The sequence below is a fragment of the Salvelinus sp. IW2-2015 genome, linkage group LG23, assembly GCF_002910315.2.
Source record: "Salvelinus sp. IW2-2015 linkage group LG23, ASM291031v2, whole genome shotgun sequence".
NCBI classification, from domain to species: domain Eukaryota; kingdom Metazoa; phylum Chordata; class Actinopteri; order Salmoniformes; family Salmonidae; genus Salvelinus; species Salvelinus sp. IW2-2015.
In genome coordinates this window covers 19,416,331-19,430,274 of record NC_036863.1, presented here as the reverse complement: position 1 = coordinate 19,430,274, position 13,944 = coordinate 19,416,331, and the positions used below count along the sequence as shown (strand labels likewise).

At 42.4% G+C, this 13,944-nt stretch overlaps 2 protein-coding genes across 13 annotated transcripts in view; one reads left to right on the top strand and one right to left on the bottom strand.

Annotated features, from left to right (window-relative positions):
- The window catches only part of tex14 (testis expressed 14, intercellular bridge forming factor), a 25,698-nt gene extending 20,759 nt beyond the window's left edge, over positions 1 to 4,939 (top strand). For 8 of the 9 annotated variants that reach the window (XM_070434412.1, XM_070434411.1, XM_070434413.1 and 5 more), the window contains 4 exons: positions 87 to 191; positions 3,140 to 3,270; positions 3,353 to 3,398; positions 4,480 to 4,939. In XM_070434412.1, coding sequence (XP_070290513.1) covers positions 87 to 191; positions 3,140 to 3,270; positions 3,353 to 3,398; positions 4,480 to 4,549 — 352 coding nt within the window. In that variant the 3' untranslated portion in view covers positions 4,550 to 4,939. The remainder of the gene's footprint in view (positions 1 to 86; positions 192 to 3,139; positions 3,271 to 3,352; positions 3,399 to 4,479) is intronic. The other variant, XM_070434416.1, reaches the window with a different exon arrangement.
- Positions 4,938 to 13,944, bottom strand: LOC111950563 (SKA complex subunit 2). 4 transcript variants are annotated; one of them, XM_023968219.2, is made up of 7 exons: positions 13,836 to 13,944; positions 10,758 to 10,847; positions 8,185 to 8,361; positions 8,013 to 8,087; positions 6,570 to 6,612; positions 5,751 to 5,906; positions 4,938 to 5,472 (listed from the first exon to the last, which is right to left on the bottom strand). In XM_023968219.2, the coding sequence occupies exons 1-7, from the start codon at positions 13,926 to 13,928 to the stop codon at positions 5,447 to 5,449; spliced, it is 660 nt and encodes a 219-aa protein (XP_023823987.1). In that variant the 5' UTR covers positions 13,929 to 13,944; the 3' UTR covers positions 4,938 to 5,446. The 4 variants fall into 4 exon arrangements, with proteins under 4 accessions (XP_023823987.1, XP_023823989.1, XP_023823986.1 ...); XM_023968221.2 differs by lacking the exon at positions 5,751 to 5,906; XM_023968222.2 differs by lacking the exon at positions 5,751 to 5,906 and having other exon boundaries at positions 5,388 to 5,472; positions 6,560 to 6,612.

Sequence of the window (13,944 nt, the reverse complement as noted above, 5' to 3'; positions counted from 1 at the left end):
ACCAGACTGGTGATAATACTAAAAGAGTAGTACCCCTAAAGTGGTGAAGTTCACATGTGACTCAGGCTCGCTCTCTCTCCCTCCAGAGCTCACTCTACTCTGGATGAGGTGCTGCAGGGCATGTTGGTGGAAAGGGCCGCTGGTCACAGGGTTCTGAAAAGTCCAGGTCTGGTTGCACACCCCAAACAACAGTGAGTGCCCAGCCATTAGCATATAACCTTAAAACCTATTCCAATATCCACAGTTGAAGTCAGTCCAAAAGAGTTTACTAATTAGTAGTGATGCACCGATACCGATATTTTCCTTGCCCAAAAAAAACGATACCAACATTAATTGTTAGCGGCCTTTTTAAGCAATCTAAACTCAGCAAAAAAAAGAAACATTCTCTCACTGTCAACTGTTTATTTTCAGAAGACATAACGTGTAAATATTTGTATGAACATAACAAGATTCAACAACTGAGACATAACTGAACAAGTTCCACAGACATGTGACTAACAGAAATTGAATGTGTCCCTGAACAAAGGGGGAGGGGGGTGGTCAAAAGTAAGTCAGTATCTGGTGTGGCCACCAGCTGCATTAAGTACTGCAGTGCATCTCCTCATGGACTGCACCAGATTTGCCAGTTCTTGCCGTGAGATGTTACCCCACTCTTCCAACAAGGCACCTGCAAGTTCCCGGACATTTCTGGGGCGAATGGCCCTAGTTCTCACCCTCTAATCCAAAAGGTCCCAGACGTGCTCAATGGGATTGAGATCCGGGCTCTTCGCTGGCCATGGCAGAACACTGACATTCCTGTCTTGCAGGAAATCACGCACAGAACAAGCAGTATGGCTGGTGGCATTGTCATGCTGGAGGGTCATGTCAGGATGAGCCTGCAGGAAGGGTACCACATGAGGGAGGAGGATGTCTTCCCTGTAACGCACAGCGTTGAGATTGCCTGCAATGACAACAAGCTCAGTCTGATGATGCGGTGACACACCGCCCCAGACTATGACGGACCCTCCACCTCCAAATCGWTCCCGCTCCAGAGTACAGGCCTCGGCGTAACGCTCATTCCTTCAACGATAAACGCGAATCCGACCATCACCCCTGGTGAGACAAAACCGCAACTTGTCAGTGAAGAGCACTTTTTGCCAGTCCTGTCTGGTCCAGCGACGGTGGGTTTGTGCCCATAGGCGACGTTGTTGCCGGTGATGTCTGGTGAGGACCTGCCTTACAACAGGCCTACAAGCCCTCAGTCCAGCCTCTCTCAGCCTATTGCGGACAGTCTAATGGAGGGATTGTGCGTTCCTGGTGTAACTCGGGCAGCTGTTGCCATCCTGTACCTGTCCCGCAGGTGTGTCTAGATGTGTATAAGAGACAGCTGTAGCGCTGTCTTAGGCATCTCACAGCACGGACATTGCAATTTATTGCCCTGCAGTCTTCATGCCTTCTTGCAGCATGCCTATGCAGATGAGCAGGGACCCTAGACATCTTTCTTTTGGTGTTTTTCAGAGTCAGTAGAAAGACCTCTTTAGTGACTTAAGTTTTCATAACTGTGACCTTAATTGCCTACCGTCTGTAAACTGTTAGTGTCTTAACGACCGTTCCACATGTGCATGTTCATTAATTGTTTATGGGTCATTGAACAAGCATGGTACAGTGTTTAATGGTACAGTGTTTAAACCCTTTACAATGAAGATCTGTGAAGTTATTTGGATTTTTACAAATAATCTTTGAAAGACAGGGTTCTGAAAAGGGGACGTTTCTTTTTTCGCTGAGTTTAGAAGCGCAAGCATTTCGCAACACTCACATTAACATCTGCTAACCATGTGTATGTGGCAAATTTTACATTTTATTTGCCTAATCCTTATTGTGGCTATCTTCACAACACATAACCCGGTCCGGTCGAGCCTCACTAGCCAGATGCTGGCTGCTTATAACATTAGCTTTGGGCAACAGGGTTAAGTAGCTGGCTATTTATTTTCATTAACTGAATTTCAATAGGCGAACAAGTGGCTACCTAGCTAATTCCTAAATCATTGCTAAGAATACATTTTAAATGACTGTAGTTTCTACTGGTCATTGTTTTCAGGCTGGTTGTATTGGTGCTAGCTAGGTACCAAGCTAAAGCTAGCTACCCCAGAAGTTGCGGCCAAACAAATAATGCTTTATTACCAACGCGGTATTATAAACATTGTTCGTGGCCGGTGTTTGCTTGTTTGCACAGCTTTGACAGTGCTACTGATGGTAGTGGTGGCGCTTGGCTTGCACGTGTGAATTCAGAACACACAACATTCTATAATTGAACTGTTATTTGACCYATCTTTGACACGCAAAGACCCAAATGACGTAGGGCAACGTGTTCGACCAGTCGGCGAAAGCCAACATCAACCACGACAGAGAATGCCCTTGACAATCAACCAATGAATCCATTATCTTGGAGTTTTTTTTTTAACCTTTTTATTTAACTAGGCAAGTCAGTTAAGAAYATTATTTTCAATGATGGCCTAGAAACAGGGGGTTATCTGCCTTGTTCATGGGCAGAACGACAGATTTTTACCTTGTCAGCTCGGGGATTCGATCTTGCAACCTTCCAGTTACTAGTCCAACGCTCTAACCATTAGGCTACCTGCTGCCCCAAGTTAATGGATTTCACCTTTGAGCTGTCTCACTGAAAATGTCTTACTCGTTCAAATGACTGCTCGATCCACACAGCAGACATTATGGGCTAAGTTAGGAATGCTGTGTTGCACGTGTAGCGCAAAATGTTACGTGGCGTCATTACGGCATGTGCATACCTATAACGTAGGTACGTCAGCTTTAACATCGGCGTTAAACTAGACATCGGGCCAATGTTGTCATTTTTGGCTAATATCACCCGATTCTGATATGTTCACCGACATCGCATCCCTACTAATTAGTTAAGTCGCAACTTGGGCCCATACTTTTATAATAGTGACTAATGGAACCTTCTGAAAAAGTGATCATTACCAATATACCTGCTTCATTCATACAATGGCCTTGTGAACCTATGGCCTAGAAGCCCTGAAATGGTACCTGATGTGTCCACCCACAACTGACCCTTGTTACAGTAAAGTGTGAATTGTTGTCTTGAAGTGTTGTRTGGTATGTTTATGCCTTCACCTGTGGCCAGACTGGGTGTGTGTGAGCCCCAGGTCGAGGGAGAGTTGAATGAGGATGCAGGTTGTCCAGGAGGGGACCGTGCCGAAGTGGCAGAACGGAAGGGGGTCGACACCGACTGGACAGAACCAGCACCTGTCGCAGGTGAATAAAAGCACCCTCCCTTTCTGCCCAATTACTGACAAACTAAAGAGGTGTCAAATTCTAATCAACTTTGTTTTGATAGAAAAGCTAGAGATGGCTAGTCATGAGACCTGGAGTCAGCCTCACAGGTGTGTTTTTTATTTTATTTATTTATATATATATATACACAGTTGAAGTCGGAAGTTTACATACACCTTAGCCAAATACATTTAAACTCAGTTTCACAATTCCTGACATTTAATCCTAGTAAAAATTCCCTGTCTTAGGTCAGTTAGGATCACCACTTTATTTTAAGAATGTGAAATGTCAGAATAATAGTAAAGAATTATTCATTTCAGCTTTTATTTCTTTCATTACATTCCCAGTATGTCAGAAGTTTACATACACTCAATTAGTATTTGGTAGCATTGCCTTTAAATTGTTTAACTTGGGTCAAACGTTTCGGGTAGCCTTCCACAATAAGTTGGGTGAAATTTGGCCCATTCCTCCTGACAGAGCTGGTGTAACTTGTAGGCCTCCTTTGTAGGCCTCCTTTGTAGGCCTCCTTGATCACACACGTTTTTTCAGTTCTGCCCACATTTTCTATAGGATTGAGGTCAGGGCTTTGTGATGGCCACTCCAATACCTTGACTTTGTTGTCCTTAAGCCATTTTGCCACAACTTTGGAAGTGTGCTTGGGGTCATTGTCCATTTGGAAGACCCATTTGCAACCAAGCTTTAACTTCCTGACTGATGTCTTGAGATGTTGCTTCAATATATCCACATAATTTTCCTGTCATGATGCCATCTATTTTGTGAAGTGCACCAGTCCCTCCTGCAGCAAAGCACCCCCACAACATGATGCTGCCACCCCCGTGCTTCACGGTTGGGATGGTGTTCTACGGCTTGCAAGCATCCCCCTTTTTCCTCCAAACATAAATGGTCATTATGGCCAAACAGTTATATTTTTTTCATCAGACCAGAGGACATTTCTCCAAAAGGTATGATCTTTGCCCCCATGTGCAGTTAAACTGTAGTCTGGCTTTTTTTAATGGCGATTTTGGAGCAGTGGCTTTTTCCTTGCTCAGCACCTTTCAGGTTATGTCAATATAGGACTTGTTTTACTGTGGATGTATGTTTGTAGAAGCCAGTCATATTACACCAGAGTAAATCTTAATGAGCTTGCATGCTTAAAGACTGTAGTGTTAACTTGGTTCTTTATGCCTGCAGGGTTATTGTCCTGGAGCAGACTCCTATCAAAAGCCAAAGTGACCCCAACCAAGTGAGAAAGAACATGTAGGACAACAGTCTTATTTCTCTACACCATCTTATTCTACAATTTTACCCTTTTGGTGGTGAAAACCACCCTTTAAGCATGACAATGTTTTCTTTGGTGCTGGACTTTGGATAACTTATGCATTCTCTCCTTCTAAAAAAAATTCCTTTGGATCGTTGAGGTCATACATTTGTATGCAGTGCTCTACATGAAGCTTTAGTTAAATGAAATTGTTAATAGATCAGATTTGACCAATATTAAAGAAACTTAAATGGTTTCCATCTGCATTTTAAGCTTTCATTTAAGGTTCCTGTTCGTTTTGTAATTGTTTTTCATAGTTCGGGAAAGCAACTTCACTGTACTTAAGATGCTAATGTGTTTGTGCTCTTAAATAAATTCTTAATTGAGCAAATACCTTAGAGGGAATTTCATTTTAATGAAGCATCATAATACATTGACGTACAGTTGGAAAGTAATCAGCCGAATTCAAATCGTTAGCATATTTACAGGTGAAACGCATTCAACTGATGCATTAGCCAGTCAGAGAACCCTCCAATATGATCAAAAATAGTGCATCTAATTTACAATACGGCCCGTCACCTTCCACTTACAGCACCTCAAACATTGTGGTGAGTTGGTTCCATCTGGATTTCTTGCTTCTGGTCAATTGTGTCATTTTAAAATAACTAGCTAAAGACATCAAACCACAGCATAAGTGGGCATCAGAACCCTTCAAATAGGCTAACATGACTAGACAATGAGAGATGGGCAGAATCAGTCACTTTCGCTGTGGGGTCTATCTTAAACAGTCTCAGCTGTGCCAGTTCCCCACTCATTAGCAGGCAAACATGCCCTTTTCTTGTCCAGCTCAATGACAGAGATGCTGCAACGTCTTCAGCTTGGCGTCGATAACCTTCATGTTCATCTTCTGCAAACTCTGGGCACCACTGGAGAAAGATTGGCAAAGTTAGACCTTGCACAAAATGCGTACGCATTCGTCTGACTCTGGTCCACAAGTTAACCGACATTCCTGCTGCTAGTGTTGCCTTGACAACTGGGGGTTTCTGTGTAAAGGGTCATGCGTCTCAGGACAAACGTGACTCGCCGGACCGTTTTTTTGGGGGGGGGGGTGCTCATGCAGCTGCTTGTAGAAGGCGTTAAGGTCGGCCAGCTTGACTTGAGTGCACGCTGTGCGGTGTGGCTTCACTCAGCTCCTCAAACTCACCCTCAAGGCTGTGGACAGCAGTCACTTCGGCTTCAGTCGCCATCCTGTCTGTACAGAGTCCTGTGCCCTTATTTGGGTTTCCCCTGGATTCCTTAACCACGTTTCCATCCATAGTTATGCGAGTCATACCGTATTCAGAAACAAATATCACGACAGCTGTGATGAAATGGACAATTTCGGTACAATTTTATGAATGTTCGTTTGACAGGGTGGGATATTTGTGCCGATTTAAAATATATTATGCGAGAAGTGGTGAAAATACCTTACAGCGCAAATATTGCTATAATATCATCACCCTATATAGTGTGTGTGGTCCTCCCATTATGACTCGAAACCATGCAGTTTATTAGGCTACAGATAAATTATTTCATCCTTTCCAATAAATATCAAGGGTCTTATTCTAGTGAAATGATCAATGCTTTACTGCCGTTTGACGAATATAATATTATCATCTAGCCTACCCGCACTGCATCTGCGAGCTGTTGGCTAGAGCGTGTCAAGACCAGAGTAAGGACATTTGCTATTCAACGCAACAGTTGACAAATCTATTGGTAGAGTTGAATGCGATGGGAAACTTAAGCGAAAAGTACATTGTGTGCACGGTCAACAAATCAGTTGTGCGAAAATGCACATATTTTCTCTATGCTGATTTTGCATAAATCTGCCGCCAATTGGATGGAAACCTAGCTATTGTTGCCTGTTAATGGGTTTTCCAATTCAGCTATGTACATAACCTGATGGTTACAAAGGAATTCAATAGGGGTTTGTGTCTACTGTATAAAGACATGCAGAGTGTTAATTGGGGTTACCATTACTTACACTGAGGCTGCTCTTGGGCTGAAGGCTCCATAGACATCAGTAACTAAACAGACAAACATTGGCATATTAGTTATTACAATGTGTATATCCCACTAAATAAAAATGCAACATGTAAAGTGTTGGTCCCATGTTTCATGAGCTGAAATAAGATCCCAGGAATGTTTGCCAGAATTTCATGTTCATATCTCTACTATAAGCCACCTCCAACGTCGTTTTAGATAATTTGGCACTACATCCAACCGGCCTCAACAGACCACGTGTATGATAACCAGATGTAACCACGCCAGCCCAGGACCTCCACATCCGGCTTCTTCACCTGCGGGATCATCTGAGACCAGCCACCCGGACAGCTGATGAAACAGTTTGCACAAAATGTCAGAAATCGTCTCAGAGAAGCTCATCTACGTGCTCGTTGTCCTCACCAGGGTCTTGACCTGACTGCAGTTTGGCGTCATAACCGACTTCAGTGGGCAAACGCTCACCTTTGATGGCCGCTGGAGAAGTGTGCTCTTCATGGATGAATCCCGGTTTCAACTGTACTGGGCAGATGGCGTGTATGGCATTGTGCGGGAAAGTAGTTTATCAACATTGTGAACAGAGTGGTAGTGGTGGGGTTATGGCTTGGGCAGGCATAAGCTACGGACACAATTGCATTTTATCGATGGTCATTTGAATGCACAAAGATACCGTGATGAGATCCTGAGGCCCATTGTCGTGTCATTCATCCATTGCCATCACTACCTGTTTCAGTATGATAATGCACAGCCCCACAGCGCAAGGATCTATACACAATTCCTGGAAGCTGAAAATGTCCCAGTTCTTCCATGGCCTGCATATTCACCTGACATGTCATCCATTGAGCATGTTTGGAATAATCTAGATCGACGTGTACGACAGCGTGTTCCAATTCCTGCCAATATCCAGCAACTTCACACAGCCATCGAAGAGTGGGACAACATTCCACAGGCCACAATCAACAGCCTGATTTTAACTCTTTGCAAAGGAGATGTTGCAATGCAGGAGGCAAATGGTCATACCAGATACTGGTTTATTTGATCCACGACCCTACTTTTTTTACGGTATCTGTGACCAACAGATTCATATCTGTATTCCCAGTCATGTGAAATCCATAGATTAGGGCCTAATTTATTTCAATTAACCGATTTCCTTATATGAACTAACTCAGCAAAATCTTTGCATGTTGCGTTTGTATTTTTGTTCAGTTTACAAGATGACCATAACATTTCACTTAAGTTGAGAAATCCTGAGCAGTCAAGCTTTATATTTCTCTGAATGGCAAGAGATGTAAAATTGGACTATAAGAAGCAGTGCACATACAATGGCATAGATAGTGTTACACGGAATGACATCTGTCAAAAATAGTTTCTCTGTACACTCTGCTCCTATATGCAATGACACCTTAGAGTGAGCAAATGGCCTTACCTCTGCTGTGTTTTCATTGACTGATAAACCAAGAAAATCTGCAGGCTCCTGCTCCATCTCAGTCAGTGGTGGAATCTACAAAACAGTACAAATTCTCAATTGCACATGATTTTGCCACCCTTTAACTTTGAAAAGGGCCAATTGACAGATGTACGTGGAGGGAATGGGCTACCTCAACGTCAGCAGTCTGCTGTAACTGTTGCACCAGCTGCACAGTGGTGTCGAGGTGTGCTCGAATGGAGTCCATTGACTGCTTCTGCTCGGCTGCAATCTCCTGCACTTGTGTGCACAAGGCCGCATGCCTCACCTTGATGGCAGACAGGTTCTCCAGCAGCTTCACAGGGTTTTCCTGTGGTCAGACAACGAGTCAGTCATTGATTTGACAGACTGTTGGGTAAATAGACAAATGGAGACATCTGTCTGCATGGCAGAAGTTCAAAGATTTATAAGATGGCATTGCCTTCTGTGGATGGAGTGGAAAGGTGTTTGGTGACTGGTCTGAGGTAGAGGTCGACCGATTATGATTTTTCAACGCCGATACCGATTATTGGAGGACAAAAAAAGCCKCTACCRATTAAATCGGCCGATTTTATTAAAACAAATGTTTTATATATATATCATACACACACATTTTTGTAATGACAATTGCAACAATACTCAATGAACACTTATTTTAACTTAATATAATACATAAATACACACAGCTTTGAAGTGACAATGATACTGAAGAGTCTGCTTAGGAGACAAATAAGTTACCTGTGATGAATGTTGAAAACAACTTTAATTTCTATATGCAGGAAATCCTATTTTAATAATGGGCAGGGTAAGAATTGACGACCAAAGTGCGAGTCATAATTCCCATGACACCTTCTAGCAAAATCTGAAAAGCGGTCCCTTCATTTATTCCATAGGATATTTTTTTAGATTCACTTAAAATAAGGTCTGTGTTTCGTGTAGGCTTACACCACCGTGCCAATTTTATAACTGTGTAGATATCCATAGGACAAGGTAACTTGATAATATTGGCTAAATATAAGCGAAGATTTAAAAAAATTGTAGCGTGGATTTATGAAATATTGTTGACAAACGTTACCTTATCCTAGTGAAATTTACGCGGGTACAAAACGTCGAAGCGGTTTAAGCTGCACGAAACACAGACCTTATTTGAAGTAGATCAAGACATTCTCTATGGAAGACATGAACGGTAAAATAACGAAGGAACCCCTTTCAAGTTCAGCCGCAAGTTATTACAGGAATTATAACACGTCGACTATTTTCTCTCTAACCATTAACCTTTGACTAATCCGGAAACAAAACGTTTATTCCGTTCCGTATTTATCTAACGGGTGGCATCCATGAGTCTAAATATTCCTGTTACATTGCACAACCTTCAATGTTATGTCATAATTACGTAAATTCTGGCAAATTAGTTCGCAAAGAGCCAGGCGCCCCAAACTGTTGCATATACCCTGACTCTGCGTGCAATATACGCAAGAGAAATGACACAATTTCACCTGGTTAATATTCCTTGCTAACCTGAATTTCTTTTAGCTAAATATGCAGGTTTTTAAAATATATACTTGTGTATTGATTTTAAGAAAGGCATTGATGTTTATGGTTAAGTACCAATTGGAGCAATGACAGTCATTGATGATTGATTTTTTATAAGATAAGTTTAATGCTAGCTAGCAACTTACCTTAGCTTACTGCATTCGCTAACAGGCAGGCTCCTTGTGGAGTGCAATGTAATCAGGTGTTTAGAGCATTTGACTAGTTAACTGTAGTTGCAAGATTGGATCCCCCGAGCTGACAGGTTAAAACCTGTCGAGGCAGAACGTTCCTAGGCCGTCATTGAAAATAAAATGTGTTCTTAACTGACTTGCCTAGTTAAATTTTTTAAATATATATATACACTGCTCAAAAAAATAAAGGGAACACTTAAACAACACAATGTAACTCAAGTCAATCACACTTCTGTGAAATCAAACTGTCCACTTAGGAAGCAACACTGATTGACAATAAATTTCACATGCTGTTGTGCAAATGGAATAGACAAAAGGTGGAATTATAGGCAATTAGCAAGCACCCCATAAAGGAGTGGTCCTGCTGCTGGTTGTTGCCCTCCTACGGCCTCCTCCACGTCTCCTGATGTACTGGCCTGTCTCCTGGTAGCGCCTCCATGCTCTGGACACTACGCTGACAGACACAGCAAACCTTTTGCCACAGCTCGCATTGATTGCCATCCTGGATGAACTGCACTACCTGAGCCACTTGTGTGGGTTGTAGACTCCGTCTCATGCTACCACTAGATGTGATAGCACCGCCAGCATTCAAAAGTGACCAAAACATCAGCCAGGAAGCATAGGAACTGAGAAGTGGTCTGTGGTCACCACCTGCAGAACCACTCCTTTATTGGGTGTGTCTTGCTAACTGCCTCTAATTTCCACCTGTTGTCTATTCCATTTGCACAACAGCATGTGAAATGTATTGTCAATCAGTGTAGCTTCCTAAGTGGACAGTTTGATTTCACAGAAGTGTGATTGACTTGGAGTTACATTGTGTTTAAGTGTTCCCTTTATTTTTTTGAGCAGTGTATATATATATATATATATATATATGGCAAATCGGCGCCCAAAAATACCGATTTCCGATTGTTTTGAAATCGGCCCCGATTTTAATCGGTCGACCTCTAGTCTGAGGACATGTTTTGTAACTAAGTACTGTGGCATCCATGTATGTATTCACCTCTGTTGTACCGTTCTCTGGAGCATTTGTCAGGAATTCCAGCCTCAGCCGTTTCTCCATGTACTCCATGTCAGCCTCTGCCTTCTGGAACTGAAAGGACAGTTGGTTTAGTGTACTGCAAGCCTGACAGAGTGGAGTAGAGTCTCTACGCCTTACAACAGATCATTATAACACACACAAAATCATTGCATGTACAGATCTTCACAACTATGAAAATGAACAAAATGTGCAAAAAAGTTCAGTCACATCTTTTCAAGACTTTAGCCACAAAATTGTTGCCTCACAAGAGTGTATTAAATGGTCKTGAGATGCATATTGCCTTCAGTGAGGCTTTAACCCAAAAACTGAAGCCCTATAAGAAATATTGCACTACTCTGAACAAAGTGGACAGCAGAGAGAATACTGATAGGGTTCCAGGACTTGTGATTTAAAAATACATTTAAAAAATTTTTTTAAAGGGTTGAGGTCAGTAGGCACAACATTCAGAAAAAAAAACTTTTGGGACAAGCAAAAGTATTTTATTTTTGGACAAGTTTAGTAGATCCTCCTAAAATGAAATGGAAGCTGACTGATGGGACATTAAAGGTCCAGACTTGCTTTGATAGATTGCAAGTGAAGGAATGACTTGGAAGAGTAAGATTATTGCATAGTTGACCTGCATTTAAATCATGCTCAGGAACTCTGGCGAATAGTAATTATTTTTCAAACCTCCCGCTCTGGGCTGGATGTGTCAATGTGTAGTTCATACATGCAGAATTGCCATTTTACCTGAATTAGCCACAAAATCCCTAGTTTGAAAGCAACTGTTTACTGGAAGCTATCCAGCGCTATTTTGCTTACATTTCCCCCCCCCACGTGGGCCAGCACCCTAGCAATTTGAGATTCAGCCACTCGCCATTTGAGTGACAGCTAACAAAGAGCAATGACGTGGTGCACATATCGGCATATAGATAAAGTATATGGACACCCCCTCAAATTAGTGGATTTGGCTATTTCCGCCACACCCGTTGACAGGTGTATAAAATTGAGCAGACAACCACGCAATCTCCATAGACAAACATTGGCAGAGGAATGGCTTTAGTGAAGAGCTCAGTGACTTTAAACGTGGCACCGTCGTAGGATGCCACCTTTCCAATAAGTCAGTTTGTGAAGTGGCAACTTCTAGGAGCAACAACGGCTCAGCCGCAAAGTGGTAGGCCTCACAAGCTCACAGAACGGGACTGCAGTGTGCTGAACCGTGTAAAAATAGTCTGTCCTTGGTTGCAACACTCACTAMCGAGTTCCAAACTGCCTCTGGAAGCAAAGTCATCACAATTGTGGCAACAGTTTGGGGAAGGCCCTTTCCTGTTTCAGCATGACAATGCCCCTGTGCACAAAGCAAAGTCCATACAGAAATTGTTTGTCGAGATCGGTGTGGAAGAACTTGACTGGTCTGCACAAAGCCCTGACCTAAACCCCATCAAACACCTTTGGGATGAATTGGAACGCTGACTGCTAGCCAGGCTTAATCGCCCAGTATTAGTGCTCGACCTCATTAATGCTCGTGGCTGAATGGAAACAAGTCCCCACAGAAATGTTCCAACATCTAGTGGAAAGCCTTCCCAGAAGAGTGGAGGCTGTTATAGCAGCAAAGGGGAACCAACTCCATATTAATGCCCATGATTTTGGAATCAACTCCATACTCCAACTCCATGTAGTGTATGTGACGTAGTACACAATTTTCAGGGACTACTTTTGGCCTGTGAGTGCTACTTCCATTAACTACAGCTAAAAAGTATACAACAGTACTAAGATAATACTAAGTACAAATAAGACCAAGGATCTTCATTGTAGATTTTAAACTAAAACATGTTTTAAACAACCCACCCTGCTCAGCCCTTCCTTGGGGTGCACTGTTATTCAGCACACTGTTGTTTCAGTAAACCCCAGAAGAGTTCCCAGAACTTTGCACTTGAGGGTGCCAGCTTTCAACACAGTGTACATTTGTTGCTGATTCCTGTGTCAGTGGTCTCTGCTGTTTTCAGACGCTTTGACAATACTATTGCACTGCTAGCTGTCCAATACAGTAGTGCAATGAAGTCAGAGCACCTGCAAACAGCTTTGTTGTTAGCAAAGGTTCACAGCTACACCTTGCAAAACCTATCATTGGGAATAATCCCTGGCCAATGCCCTTTTAACATTGCACTGCTTTCATTGAAGGGTCACCAGTAGTACAATACAAAAGGGGCACTGGACAGACAGAAAACATAATGGATTCCTCTTTATCCTGTTCCTTGTCAGTCCTGAAGGAAAAATAGAGAGGGCCAACCTCCTGTCAAACTAAAGAAAGAATTAGCTACATGACGAACTAGAATTTGATTGGCTGGGCCAGATCAAGTTATGATTAAATAATCTAAAACTACATTAACTGTTTAGCAATCCAGTGTTCTGCAGTGACAAACAAACAAGTGCAGCTAAGTGACTTAGGGGAGCCGAATAATAATACACTTACTAGTAACGTTATTCAATTATGTTATGTATCTGGCTAATGTTTTAAGTTTCATACTGTAACTAGCTACGTTTACTAGACGCCGTGATTGTGAGCTGCAACTCAATTAATGGTCAACAACCAATTTTTACAACTTTGATACCGTSAACTCGCTTTTAAACATCAACGGTCACCTACAGCGCGCACTCGGGGACAAGGAATACGGCCTCTTCGCAGGCGCAGTCTAGTACTCGCAGTCCTCGTGAAACGTGTGGCAAACAAGCTAACTAAATAAACACTGAAATGGACAGAGCGCCATGGTAAAGCGATTATTTTTGTTTGCCTTGTGGTGTTCTTAGCAGGAACACTCGCATATTATGTTCGTGTTTTTCTTTTCCTGGAAAATAATCAATTCCGATTAGAATGGCAGAACATTTTGAATTTAGATCCTCGCTACAGTAACCCACTAGCTACATTGCCGTTTTTCACGCACAGGTCATTTGCTCAAACAGCTCATTGGAGACCACATAATACAATTTATCTAAAGACTAGGAACGTAGGTTTACTTTAGCTGCTTTAGAAATAAATCTGGTTGATAAAACACAGCTTACCATCGCCTCCAGTTTATCAACTGCTATCTCCATGTTAAATAGTTTACATTCCCCAGGCAGCCCCGTGAATATAAAGCCACTGGTTTGGTTCATGTAAAGCCTGCTGTGA